Consider the following 13153-nt stretch of genomic DNA (forward strand, 5'->3'; position numbering starts at 1 on the left):
ACTTTGTATAGTCAGGATGTCAGCTTTGTGGTTTTGCAGGAAGGTGTACCAAAGACTGTTGAGAACTTGATTTTGAAGATAATAAGAAAGCAACATACAGTTTACTATATGAATAACATTTCCTCATACACCCAGTGCTCATTTTCAAAGTAAAGAACTGGGTGTTTCCTGCAATGAAGCCTCAAATTATTATTTGGATCATCCTTACTCTGTCATTCAGGAAAATTAAAAGTCATCAGCAAATAATAACCTGAGTTTGAAGTCGATTGTGTGGGTGCTGGAGGATGAGTGACAACATGCCAGCTTGCTCAAGTGTAAACACAAACACATCTTTCCATTTTGGCATTAGCTGTCCTGAAATTTACAAATAACAGCAACAAAGCAGTTTTAAGGCCTAGGTTTTGAATCATTTTGTACAGTATGTTACCAGATCTTCAGATTTTATCTATCCTACTCTCACTACATCTTCTTCACTACAAAAAAGTGAAACAGGAGACATTTTGATAGGAACTCATCCAGCTCTGGTGACTGCATGATTTCCATCTGGCCAGCAGCAGCATCAGTCTGCTAACATCTGCTCCAGCTCTGTGATCACTCATGCCCTTTGAAGTACTGTACCTTTCTCCCAGTTTCATCTCCACTTTACACTGAACCTGAAACCCAACAAGAGGGAGACACAAAGACAGAGATTCGCCCTGGTTCATCTGAGGTCATTTTTATTGTGGGTTTTAGTTCCACCAAAATTCCCATGAAAGTGGAAGTTCAACCGCTTTGTGAAAAAAATAATGGCTCAGTTGTCAGTTTTTATGGTACATAAAGAGTATGTAACATTTTTGAAAGGGAACCATGTGTTGATGGAAGAGGAAATAAAACTTGCATCAATGAATATGCTCAGAAAATAAATCAAAAGTTACAGTAAATGGAATTCACCCCTCATAATGTATAACTTTCCTACTGTCACATGTTAAAATGTCATCTGTGGCCTATTTGACAAAATTATCTAATCTATCTTCAATATCATTATCACTGTTTTTGCTATCTTCAATCTAACCTTAAAGTATGTAAAGCAAATGCATAAAACTGAAGGAGGAACTGACAGTTTACAATGATATGTTATATAACATGGTGTGTAATACTATAATTATTGTTTAATAGTGTATACTGATTATATATAAGACAACACAGTGGTTTAGGAAGTATTCAGATTCTTGATTGCTTGAGTAAAAATAGAAATAGCCTACAACAAAGTAAAAAAAAAAAAAATACTCCATTACAAGTCCTACTTTCAAAATGTTAAACTAATGTACAGAAGTATTATCAGCAAAAGTAAAAGTACTCAGTTTGCGGAAAATGGCTCCTGGAAGTTATTAGGATTTATAATAGGCCTATTATTATGCGTAGCTAGTGGAGCTATAGCCAAGTTTAACTAACTTACTAACTCTAAAATGATATGTTTTGTGTGTAAAAAGTTGATCAGCAGAAAAAGTTGTAGAATTAAACGTATGTTTCTATTCGAAATGATTGGGAATAGACGTATAAGATAGCATACAACAGAAGTAAAATGCAAGTACTGCAGAATTGCATGTAAGAAAAGTACTTGAGGAAAACGTTACATTACAGCACCCACAACACGTGGGTGTTAAACAAGCCCTCAGGGTCCGTGGTTATGCGGGAGGCTGTAACAGTCATGAAACGAACTGAATTCGATCGACATGAAAATCTTTTGATTAATCGGCCCACAAGCGGCTAATGACGAGAGAGGAGAAGTCAGCAGCACCTGGTGGCGTTCAGGTGAGCCTACACGTCCAGTACACAGTAATTCCTGTGCAGACCACTGAGCGGATGAACTGTAGCTTTAAGACCGTCACCTGACGACAAAGAAGGATCCGATGGAGGAAGCAGGAAGTTCGTCTACCAAGAAGGGGAGCACATAAACAATACCAAGAGAGCAGAACAAAAGTTAAACAGAAAGTTTCACACATTTATCGCAATGGCCGGCATTAAAGGTATTTTATGTTATGCGTTAATAAGTCAGTTGACAGTTGAGAGTTACGTTACGTTTTTCTTTGCCGTCAGTGCTTCAGAAACTTTGTTAACCTAGTTTTACAGTTATTGAAAACCTGTGCTGAATCATCTCGAAAGCTAACATTACAACGCCGCCCAGGGTATTAGTATTAGTTACAAGCTATCTTATTCCATTATTAAGTTATAAACCTGTTTTAAGTTGAAAGTCACTGCTATATTTTTCATAGGAAATTAATTTTACACGTTCACTTAGACACAAACACTTGGTACAAGTCTGCTTTGTTTCTCATCATAAGTATGGACAAAAGCATCTCTGCCCATGTTATTCAGTGTAACTAATGTTTCCTGCAGCACTGGTTGGTTTGTCCTTTAGTGGTGCCATTGGACTGACATTTCTCCTGCTGGGCTGTGCACTGGAACAGTATGGGTAGGTTCTTTGTAATAACAAAGCATTTATATCATTGTAACACCCAGGTTTGACTTAACATGTTTTATTAAGTCTTAAAGGGATAGTACAGATATTTCTGCCAGTCATGTAGCAGTTTATGAGAGAGAAACGAGCATCAGCAGTTTCCAAAACAACAGAAGTACCCTTTAAAGGGTGCTCCAGCATTTTATTTTTAAGAGGCAGATTATAAAAGAGTGATCATAAACATTGCAGGAGGTCCAGAAATGTAATCCCTGCAAAATGCTACAATTTCCATAATGCAACTCAATAGCGTCTTTCATTAGAGCCCCCCTGCCCCTTAAGTGCCCACATCTTTCAAACCCCACGCTCTGTTTGTAATGCAGGCTTTCTGTTAAAAAATTTAAACATCAAGCTCAAGCTGAGATAACTCTGATGTCATCAGGATTATTTTTTCAGACAATAGAAATCCTCTACAAAGTCACAGAAGACATTATACAGTGTTTTCTTCATATAAAAACCTGTTTATTTTATCAGACAAGCTGCAAAGTCATTCTGTCTTAAAATGTGAATCATCCCTCTAACTGTTTCACTCCTGTTTTTGCAGGGTATACTGGCCACTCTTTGTACTGATTTTCTACATATTAAGCCCCATCCCGACCTTCATATCCAGACGCCTCAGTGATGACACTGACTCCTCCAGCAATGCATGCAGAGAGCTGGCCTACTTCTTAACAACTGGCATTGTTGTATCATCATTTGGGCTCCCTATTGTCCTAGCCCGCAATAACACAGTGAGTTCTCTCTACTCATTTTGAAATATTTTGTCATTTATCTGTTCATGTAGATACATCTCTGCTGTACGCACCATGTTAGGCTGTTCTCTCACTATATCTTGAAAAAAAGCCAAGACATGTATGCCACCAGTGTGTTGTGAAACCATATAGATGAATATTTTGGCCACAGCAATTAAGATCTGAATCTCTTACAGATCCAGTGGGGTGCCTGTGGTCTGGTGATGACAGGAAACGCTGTCATCTTTCTCACCATCCTTGGCTTTTTTGTCGTGTTTGGAGGTGGGGATGACTTCAGCTGGGAGCAGTGGTAGAGTGCCTTTGGACAGTAGACAGACAGAAGGATGGTTGGATGGATGGAGGATTGGATGAGGTGGATAGTTGAATGGATGAACTGCAGACTAAAGGGCACGTGTCCTGCACTCAATGGGGATGATGATCAGGCTGCAAAATGTTAAATTTACTGGGCATGTTATCAGGCCGATGTTTATATTAAGGGGTATTTGAGACAACACAGTGTACCCTATTATGTGCCTTATGTCTGAGGACCAGGGAAACACTGACACCTATACTCCACTTATGCTTTAACACCATCACTATCCACCTTAACCCATGTATTTTAGCTTGTCTCGCCTTTGTTTCTACCCCCAAATCACCCTGTTCATTGCAGCTGCCTGCTATTTCATTATGCTTCAGTTAATCAATATCATAAAGGGATCCTAATATTTTAATGCACACCACGATGCTCCATGCATTATCTGTCCTCACTGTTGAAGGGGGAAGTGGCTGTACTGAATTATGGCTTGCTTATTATGAGCACAGTTTGCTGTTTAAAGTGTAAAGGCAGGGCAAGTTATCTTAATCCATGCTATCTGACAACTAGCTGTAGGACCACCTAATCAGGTAAAATATATATATATTTGTATGGAAATGTGTGTTTTTGCTTTCAAGACTTTAAAGCATTGCTTTTTGTTTTGGTGTTTACTGTTTACATTCTCACCAAAGATCATTTTAGACTGCAAAAATTGAGCATATTCACCACTGAACTGTAGGTTTTGATCTGTACTATGCAGCAACGTGATCCTCTAAAGTTAGGGGAGGAATTTGTGCAAGCACTGTTTAGTGTGTATCATATAAATAAGCATTAACAGTATGTTCAGTCATTGTGTGAACCATACCCACATTCATTTTATATTCCTGCAGATGACAAAGAATTCATGATATGGAGAAAAGATCGTGTTGTCAGTTTGTGAAGTATATTTTTACATGTTGAATGGTGGTTACTGTAGATGTGTACTTCATTCTAATGGTGAGGGCTTAACCTGCAAATGTATAAGTCATAAGTGCCTGTGCAGATTCTTGATTGAAATATCACTGTGGCTGAGAGTCAGTGGTTTTTGTGTTTCATCATCAGGGGCCATTGAATTCTGTAATTATCAATCAATATTACATCCTTATGTTCTGTTTATAATCAGCCCCACTTCAGAGACTATCAGAGAAATATTTTGTTCAGTTTAGTGTCTCATATTATTTCTGATTTGCTTAATATCTGATATGCAAGTGCCTCACAAAGAAAAACATTATACTCTATGTCTCACAACTGACGTTGAATAGGAAGAAGCTTTCTTCTTTCTATCATGCCTCCCACACTTTAAAAACACTAACAAGTGCTGAAGAGTTCTGAACGGTTATTTTATAAAACTGCATTTTGTTTTCTAACATTGATTAAAACTCTGTATAGTGAAACAAGTGCGTGGGCTCTGTTTTGCTGTTTGACTGCGGATGATGTGACGAGGATGCGAGAAGCTGGTATGAAAAGTGGTGGTCAGTGAAATGGATGGAGAACTTGATTTGACTCCTGTAAAGAGTACCGCCAGTGCTGATGGGTGATGCATTCAAATAGACACCTGCACACTGTTTATACTGTACAGCAGCAAAAAGTGACCAGACGAGCCTCGATAACAGCCTCCCATGAGACACAGACCAGAAAAGAAAGGGAGGCGGTGTGTGGGTGAGGATGTTTTGGTGGTCGGTACGTTTCTGTCTGGCCCGATGTTAGGCCTTAGGTCTGACTGACAAAAGTTCAGGTATGAACAGCTGCTCAATAATTTAGATATTTTGCAATATTCAACAAGCGGCATGTAGAACAGCTCCATGTTTGTTCCGAGTAGCCCATAATTTTCTCTGAAAAACCTCTCTCTGCACCCCTGTCTGCTCTGCTCTTTGCAGCCACACACACATAAATATTTTAAATACAGATCAACAATACTGCCATATGAGTGAAAGCTACAAAACAAAACACTGATGAATGCCAACATCATCTATTCAGGGTTAAATAGAACGTGATAGAGATCAGCCATGCAGCTGCATCAAACTTGAGTGGTTTAATTTCATCCTCTGTTCGTGTGTGTCAGGAATGCACCAATGCTGCCTCACCAATTTGCGTGTGAAGCAGAGTGTGTTTCCTCCACAAACAAAAGGAACCCACACTCTGCAAATGAATTATTATTTCTGTGAAAAACATCTGTGCTGCCCGCCTCCAGTGATCACATTTCACAAGGGGGAAGATGCAGCGTGTATGGACTAACATCCCACAGAGAGGTTAGTAGCTGTATCAGCAAAGCACTTCTGAGGATGACTTTCAAGGCATGTATGTGAAATATATAATGTCTATATGGCATGAAAACGCTTAGTTTGTCAAGTTGGTCAGGGGATGTAGCTGAGATTCCTCAAAATATTCAAAATAACCACATAAAGGCCAGACACGCTGACACATGAAGACATGGTGAAAGCTTTTGTGCAGATAGACTCAATTCCCTCTTGGTTGTCAGCGACAGTTATCTTGATGTTTGGACATCAGGGAGATGAACAAGGCCAAACACATCTATATGGAACAGTGCCAGAGGAAAGGGTGCAACCCTTGCCCACTGAGGTACTCTGCAGAGGGTTTCCACTCCAGGGCCAGTATGTTCAAGATGAGGTCCATCAGAAACAGAGAGAGCCCTTAAGGTGGCTGTGGATTGAGACAAGCCATCTGTTTGCTACATATTTCATGAAGAAAAGCTGGGGATTGATTAACCCTGACTCAGTTACTTAGGTAAGACTGATGTTGAAAGAAACACCCACTGCCCATAGGCTTACATTAGAGACACTGGGATAAAATGAATCAGAGTTCTACTCTAGCCCACAACCTAAAACTTGACACCTCGATGGGCTAGAAGTATCTGCTCAGAGAGAGAAACTTCTAGGAAGCAACAGAGTCATTTTGCATTTATACTCAATGTAATCTGAGTGAAAGAGAGACACTGAAAATTACAAAAGAGATGAAGGTGAAGATGGAGCTGAAGAAAGAGAAAGAGCCCAGGGAGACCCATTCATCTCTGTTCCAGGACAGCTGTTGCCTGGCAACAGCTAAGGCATCAAAATTATTCTAAGAGACTGCTGAGTCTGGCCTTGAACACGGCACGGTGCAACACAGTTTACAGTGAAACACAGAATATTATGTTGTTGTGTGAGACTGTAATATTTAGTACATCGCAGCTGTAGTAGGTGTCAAATGCAACATACACTCAACTACAGTGCAACACAACACAGAACAGAATGAAAAAGAACTGAATTGCAATAGTGCAACACATCACAACACAATGCCATATTGTGTAACACAAAGTAATGCAATGTGATTTATCAATACAACACTTAAAACTAGCACAAAAAATACAATATTGCACTATAGTATAATTAATGTTCCAGCACAGCTCTGCACAAGTCAACTACTTGTACAGGGAAGTAGAACGGGTCATCCAGTAATCACAGGGTTGGTGGTTTGATTCCCAGCACTTCCTGTCCACATGCAGAAGTGTCCTTGGGCAAGAGAAAGAACCCCAAATTGCTCTTGAGTATAAGCCAGCAACTTGCGAAGCAGCTAACTGCCACACCATACTAACAGATAACAGGTTTAGTTAAAATTACTTTGAATTATATTAGTTTATTTCAGGTTTGCCACTGATTTCTAATGGGTTGCCTACGACAGAGTATGAACTTAAAACTTTAATTTAACTTAATAAGGATAACTGTCACTACATTTGTATACATGTAACTGCTATATAAAGAGTCACTCAACTGAAACACATCAGGGAGTCGATGAAAATCAGAGCCGGAGAGTTGTAGCCTCATTAAATAGGTGAAGCAGAGGCAGATCCATACTCTCCTCTGGCTGGAAATCAAGCGGATATGGGGCGGGCAGCAGTGGGAAGGCAGGGAGGGCGTGCGCGCTGACATCCATTGGTAAACGGAAGGATTTGCGTCGTCGGTGTCGAAGCCAATCGATGCGCTCCCGAGGTCGGGCAGGGGAACGAGCGCGAATGGCACAAATGGAACCTGATAAAAAGGGGCGCGTGCCTCTGACGCTTGGCAGAGAAACAGAAGACCTCGCATTGAATCGCAAGAGAATCAGCGCGTGGGAAAGCGTATATTGCACCGGTAAGAGACCAAGTTTTACGGTCAAGTTCCAAATACAATGCAAATATTCCTGAATACCCGTTGATTCTTAATGTATTTTAATCATTTTAATGTTGTTGTTGTTGTTTTTTTTACCGACATTATCATTTGTACACTGTGTAGCAGTGCCATTTAATACCAAGCCTACAATCTGTCACCGCGCGACATTTTAAAGTTTTGTTTCGTTTTTTAAAGTTTAAAATTTGCAGAGCAGACGACGTTGGAGACGTTTCGCTGTCATGTTTCCGTCATTTGAGCTTTACTGACGCTATTTTGAGGGAAACCTGATCGGCAGTCAGATATCTTGAGTTGCACTGGAAGGTCTTTTAATTCAGCCACATCACGTAGGCTTCTTGTCTGTATGTCGGCTGCGCTCCTCATCTCTCTCTGGACTCACTCTGGGCATCTCTCTTCCTTTTGACAGTCCATTTTGTCAGTTTTGTCTGTATGTGTCCACGTTGAAACACAAATGTTTCCCATGAGGTCAAACGAGATAATAGACATTCCCAGTCAGTGGCTTCGCTTATTACTGTGACTGAGACGTAAATGCAGAAAAGTATGAGTTTGATGTGGGTGGTAAAATAAAGGGATATTTGTTTAAATACTGTGATGGAAAGCCTCGGTGGAGTCACATTAATGCAGTTATGGCAGGGTTGCTGGTCTATAAACCAAGCGTTGCATGCCGTTAAACAATCAATCACTGTCCATGTAGCAGTTAAGTCAAATTAGGTCGACTAAGACCTGCAGAAAATAAATAGCTCTAGTTAGGCTCATTATTTTACCCAGCTGGTTAAATATTCCAGTAAGGGCTTAATGTATCTGACTTGAGTCAATGCAGAAACTCCAAAGTGACCTATTGTAATGGGAGGGACTGGAGATGATTGTGACACTTAAATATTCATCATCTCCAGTTTAGCGTTTTGATCCCTTTAGAGTTGGATTTCAGCTACTACTATTTGTCAGTAAGTAATTTGATCAACCACGGTGTGTGAGGTAATGTATGGAGAAAAAAGTGTTCCATTGTTCCAGTGCCACAAAAGTAGCACTGTGCCACATGACTGTGCACAGGTAAAATGAATACAAAAAACTTGTGTGCTACAATATAAGACAGATATCAATATCAGTTAGACTTGACTGGATTGGAAGTGGAAATGGATTTGTAGCTGATCACTGTTACTGTCTTTCATCTGTAAATGCAGTGTTCACAGTGTTAGAAACTATTCTAATATGCATTCTCAAACATGTTTTCAGACATAAATGTGGCCTTAGTTCTGTGCTCTCTCTCTCTCTCTCTCTCTCTCTCTCTCTCTCTCTCTCTCTCTCTCTCTCTCTGTGTGTGTGTGTGTGTGTGTGTGTGTGCACGCAGATTTATTTGGCTGAGATTAGGAAGGAAGTGTGTATCTGTGTGCTCGTGCGCATGTGTATTGGTCACACCACTGCAGTTCAATTCTGTCTGGTCACATGGACAGTTCATGACCACCCGCATGTCTATCCTACTTTACTGGGATTCATCATCCTCTATAGGGACCGCTACTACCAACAGATAACCTATAGTTATTTTGACTTTGCTGCTGACTTGAACATCTGCTTGAACATCTGTTAGAATGTGCCTTAAAGTCTTTGCAGTCTGGGAGCTGGAGTTTGTCGACTCTAACAGTATTTATTTGCATCTCTACCTTTTTAAGTTGGTTATATTTCTGTTCCAAAACAAGAGAATTAAAAACATAACGCTGACTCATCCATTATTTCATCATCCATTATTCATGCATTATTTTGACATTTTCCCTCTTTTACAAATAATTATTTAGAGCTATGCATCAGGTTTAGAATCCCATACAAGTTTTTTCTATTATGCCACAGTGCTGACATTTCTCTGGCATGACATATTGTCACATTACACGTCTGCTGTACTTCCCTTTAAGCCAAGTTTGTTCTGTAGTGCACCCGGTCATGTGGTTTGAGAGTGGCCACTGTCCCTTTATTCTCTGTCCGTGCTGAAACAACAGGGCACATATGGAGCTGCTTCTTCTTCTCTGGCTGCCTGACCAATGACTCACTTACTGGCTGCTTAATGGCTTTACTGGTGATGTGGTTACTGTGCTGCCTTTTCTGTTGCTGAACATCAATGTTTTGCTCCCAGTTGATGAATGCATGCCGTGTCTGTGCTCAGTACTCAGTGTTTCAGACTGGGTCAGAGTTTGGCATACTGGGAGCAGTGATGAAAAACCAGCTGATTGTGAATACAGAAAGAACTGTGTGTGTGTGTATGTGTGTGTATGTGCTGATTGGTGAGCTGAACTGTGATGGAAAGTACAGTCTTGCATTTAGGAAACCATAGCAATCAATTGTGCTAGATTCCTAACTTGCCTAACTTTCTCATGACTCTGACTTATAAAAACGAGTTTGTACGGTCATAGTCTGTTTAAAAAATGTGTAAATATCTGTGATCCTTCGCATGCTTGTCAGAGAGAGAGTGCAATATTCTCTGGGGGTCTTTGTTGCTGATCTAAGATCAATCACATAGATTAAAATTGGCCAAAACACTGTCAATGGTCAGTATTTTTTTTATTTCAGATATTTTGCTGTGTTATGTGATCTGTGAAATGGTAATCCATACATTGTCTGTCTCTCAGGCTGACAATCTGCTGACATCAATTCCCGCTCTTCCTCTCCCGCCACTGGCTCCAGGAGAACAGCTTCATCTGTGAGTACCCTTCTTTAGTATCTGAGAGCGCATCTTGTGGTCAGAATCAGTTTTTTCATTGCTGACTAAGCAGTGTATAGTATTTCTTCATTGGTTTCTCGGCAGAAGAGATCAGTTTTCTATGAATTATGGAGCTACTGGCTGAAAAAATTACAGTAAGTCTCCATTACAGCGCACCCATCTCTCTTTAAAGATACTTCTTACATGTATTGTTACTACTTGTGAGAAGTTCCTGCATGTCTTTGTCTTAGATTATTGGGATTTAAAGATGTCACCTTGGGCTCTGGAAAAATATGAAATGTGCCTTTTTTACTGTTCTGTGGCATTTCATAGACTCAACATTTAACTGAATAATAAGAGAGATAATGGACAGATTATTAATAATTGTTAGCTGTATACAGACACGTGGTGAAGATTACATGGGTGTGTGTGAGTGTGAGAGAGTGTGTGTGGTCTGTCATGGTTCAGAGGCCCAGCCTGTCACTTCACAGCAGTATATACTGCAGCCAACCTGTGTGTAGGGGAGGTGGTGGTTGACCACATCGATTTGTTCACTGAGCATCTCCAAGGAGCACAGGTCAAAGCCGTGCACTGATTCATTTCTCTCTCAGCTATCGTCTGAGGGATTTACAGTCATGTTGACATGGGGTGGGGGTGGAGGGGGTTGCCAGCTGGTGACAAACCACTCACCAAAGACTCGCTCTGTGCCTCAAATCTTGCAGACTCTGCCAAGCCTTCTGTTACCTCCTTACTCCCCACGTCATTTGATGTTTTTCTCCCTAAGAGTGTTGATTCCATGTTGCAGGCAATGTTTAGTTTAGTGAATGTATAACTAATGAGGTGCTGAGACAGACAGTCCTTCAATCACAGTTGAACAATGACTCATCCAGTGTCACAGTTGCCATGTATCCTGGATGACCAGTTATTTCTCATTTCTTTGTTTTTCTTTTATAGGTATTTGTCTTAGTGTGCTGGACTAAAAACTTTTTTCATCTCTTTCTTTAAATTATATGAAAGGAAAAAGGATAGTGCCTGCAATGAATGCTGAGTATGACCAAAGGAGTAAATTATGCTGAGCAGTGTAGTAGAGAATACTACTATGATATGTCTTTGTCATATGAGCAATGGTAGATAAACTCCACTTTAAGTCAGGTATACAAGCACAAACAATTTTATACTTGTTTGCTAAATTAACTGTACTAAGACTAATAAACTAATTAAGACCATTTTTAAAACAACAGTGCTTGGAATAAGTCTGTTTCCATTCATTTTTGTTCAGGTTATCTTCCTGCTGATGTGACTAGTGATGATATGTACATGACAAACACATGGTGTGACTGCAAAACGCCTGTCCAGTCAACTATTTCTGCTTCTCTCTCTTTCTGCCCCTTTATGTCTGTGCAGTAGGGCAGTGGGTTCCCTGCATGTGGCCTCCACAGTGACGTCATCTTTCGGCTGCCACAAATTGGTGTGTTGTTTCTCTCCCTCCCCAACAAACTCCTCTGTCTCCACTCGTCTGAAAAGCTCATTTCTGCTGGAATCTGCTGCCACTGCGCTGAATGCAAATGCAAACAGCAAAGTTTCCACTGTGGCTTAGTTTAGATTTTCCAGTGACAACTAATTGAGGTTGACAAGTGTTTTTTCAGTCATAGAGATGAAATGAGCACCGACAGTTTTGCATTACACTATAACACACACTTGATGTACAATTTTTGTCAACAACTATATATATATATATATATATACACATCTTAGAAATTTCAAGTACACCCCAGCCCAAATGCTTTGAGAACCTGTTACCCTTCTCTCTGACAGTGATTCTTGATAGTGTAAGCAGGTCGGGTACATTGACAGGCTGATTAATTTGCAGTTCATCAACTAATCAGTTTATTGAATAAATGTTTGCTTTAGTGAATCGATAGCTTTGTCTGTCACTCTCAGTAGAGTGACAGTTTTGTAGATTTGTAGATGTAACATTTTCAATAAGCTGTAATGTATAAAATATTTCATTGTGTGGCTCAGTCAGTAAATGTAAAGACACCTGCATGAAGTACAACAGCTGCTTTGTGTGTAGGACATGCCCACACAAACAGTGTGGGAAGAAGGGATAAGATTAGAAGAGTTAACCGAGTGTGTGCCTTTAAAACATATTGCAACCTCCCAGCAAGTATTTTTCTTGATATACAGCTCTTAACTTTAAATATGCAAAATTAAACAACGGAGCCTCCACTGTCTGGCCAAATATTGATTAGTATCATATTCAGTGCTGTATGAATAACATTGGATGGATGTGTTGAAGAAGGCAGTGGGCCAGACAGGGTTTAAAGACCTTAAGCACAAAATGTCTGCCATAAAAAAAACAAACAAACAAAATAAAAAAAACCCAACTGATTAACAAATGGCGCTGTGTGTACCGTAATGAATACAGTAGAGTGTTTTTCTTTAAGTGTAGCTGTAGCCTCACAGATAATCTTATGAGTAACATTTGTTTATAGATTCATTATAATTCTCATCTAGATATTTTGAAAAAAAAAAAAAAAAGAAATAAGCAGTATCAATTAAAAGCAGGTACTTCTCTGTAGGTTACATAGTTTTCATTTAAAACAGATTCAGGTGGTAATCCAGGGCCATATGTAGAGTATGTACTTTGAGCTTTAGTCTGAAGGGAAGCAGTGTGGTCGCAGGTGTGCTATAGTGTGTATCCTCCTGGCCATTCATCTAATATTT

The 13153-nt window shown here is 39.9% G+C and overlaps 2 protein-coding genes across 3 annotated transcripts in view; both read left to right on the forward strand.

Annotated features, from left to right (window-relative positions):
- The first annotated feature begins 1852 nt into the window (after window positions 1–1852).
- Window positions 1853–4974, forward strand: LOC108883824 (leptin receptor gene-related protein). The gene is made up of 4 exons (XM_018677328.2): window positions 1853–2006; window positions 2377–2452; window positions 3039–3225; window positions 3423–4974. Exons 1-4 carry the CDS (start codon window positions 1991–1993, stop codon window positions 3537–3539), a joined length of 396 nt encoding a protein of 131 aa, XP_018532844.1. The 5' UTR covers window positions 1853–1990; the 3' UTR covers window positions 3540–4974.
- Window positions 4975–7570: 2596 nt separating this feature from the next.
- The window catches only part of LOC108883825 (cAMP-specific 3',5'-cyclic phosphodiesterase 4B), a 47265-nt gene continuing 41682 nt past the window's right edge, over window positions 7571–13153 (forward strand). Inside the window, exons 1-2 of one of the 2 annotated variants that reach the window (XM_018677330.2) lie at window positions 7571–7704; window positions 10356–10426. The gene's annotated coding sequence lies outside the window, so the exon portion shown is untranslated. Of the gene's footprint in view, window positions 7705–10355; window positions 10427–11875; window positions 11895–13153 lie in introns of those variants that run through there. The other variant, XM_018677332.2, reaches the window with a different exon arrangement.

This window comes from Lates calcarifer, linkage group LG4 (assembly GCF_001640805.2).
Source record: "Lates calcarifer isolate ASB-BC8 linkage group LG4, TLL_Latcal_v3, whole genome shotgun sequence".
Lineage (NCBI taxonomy): Eukaryota > Metazoa > Chordata > Actinopteri > Centropomidae > Lates > Lates calcarifer.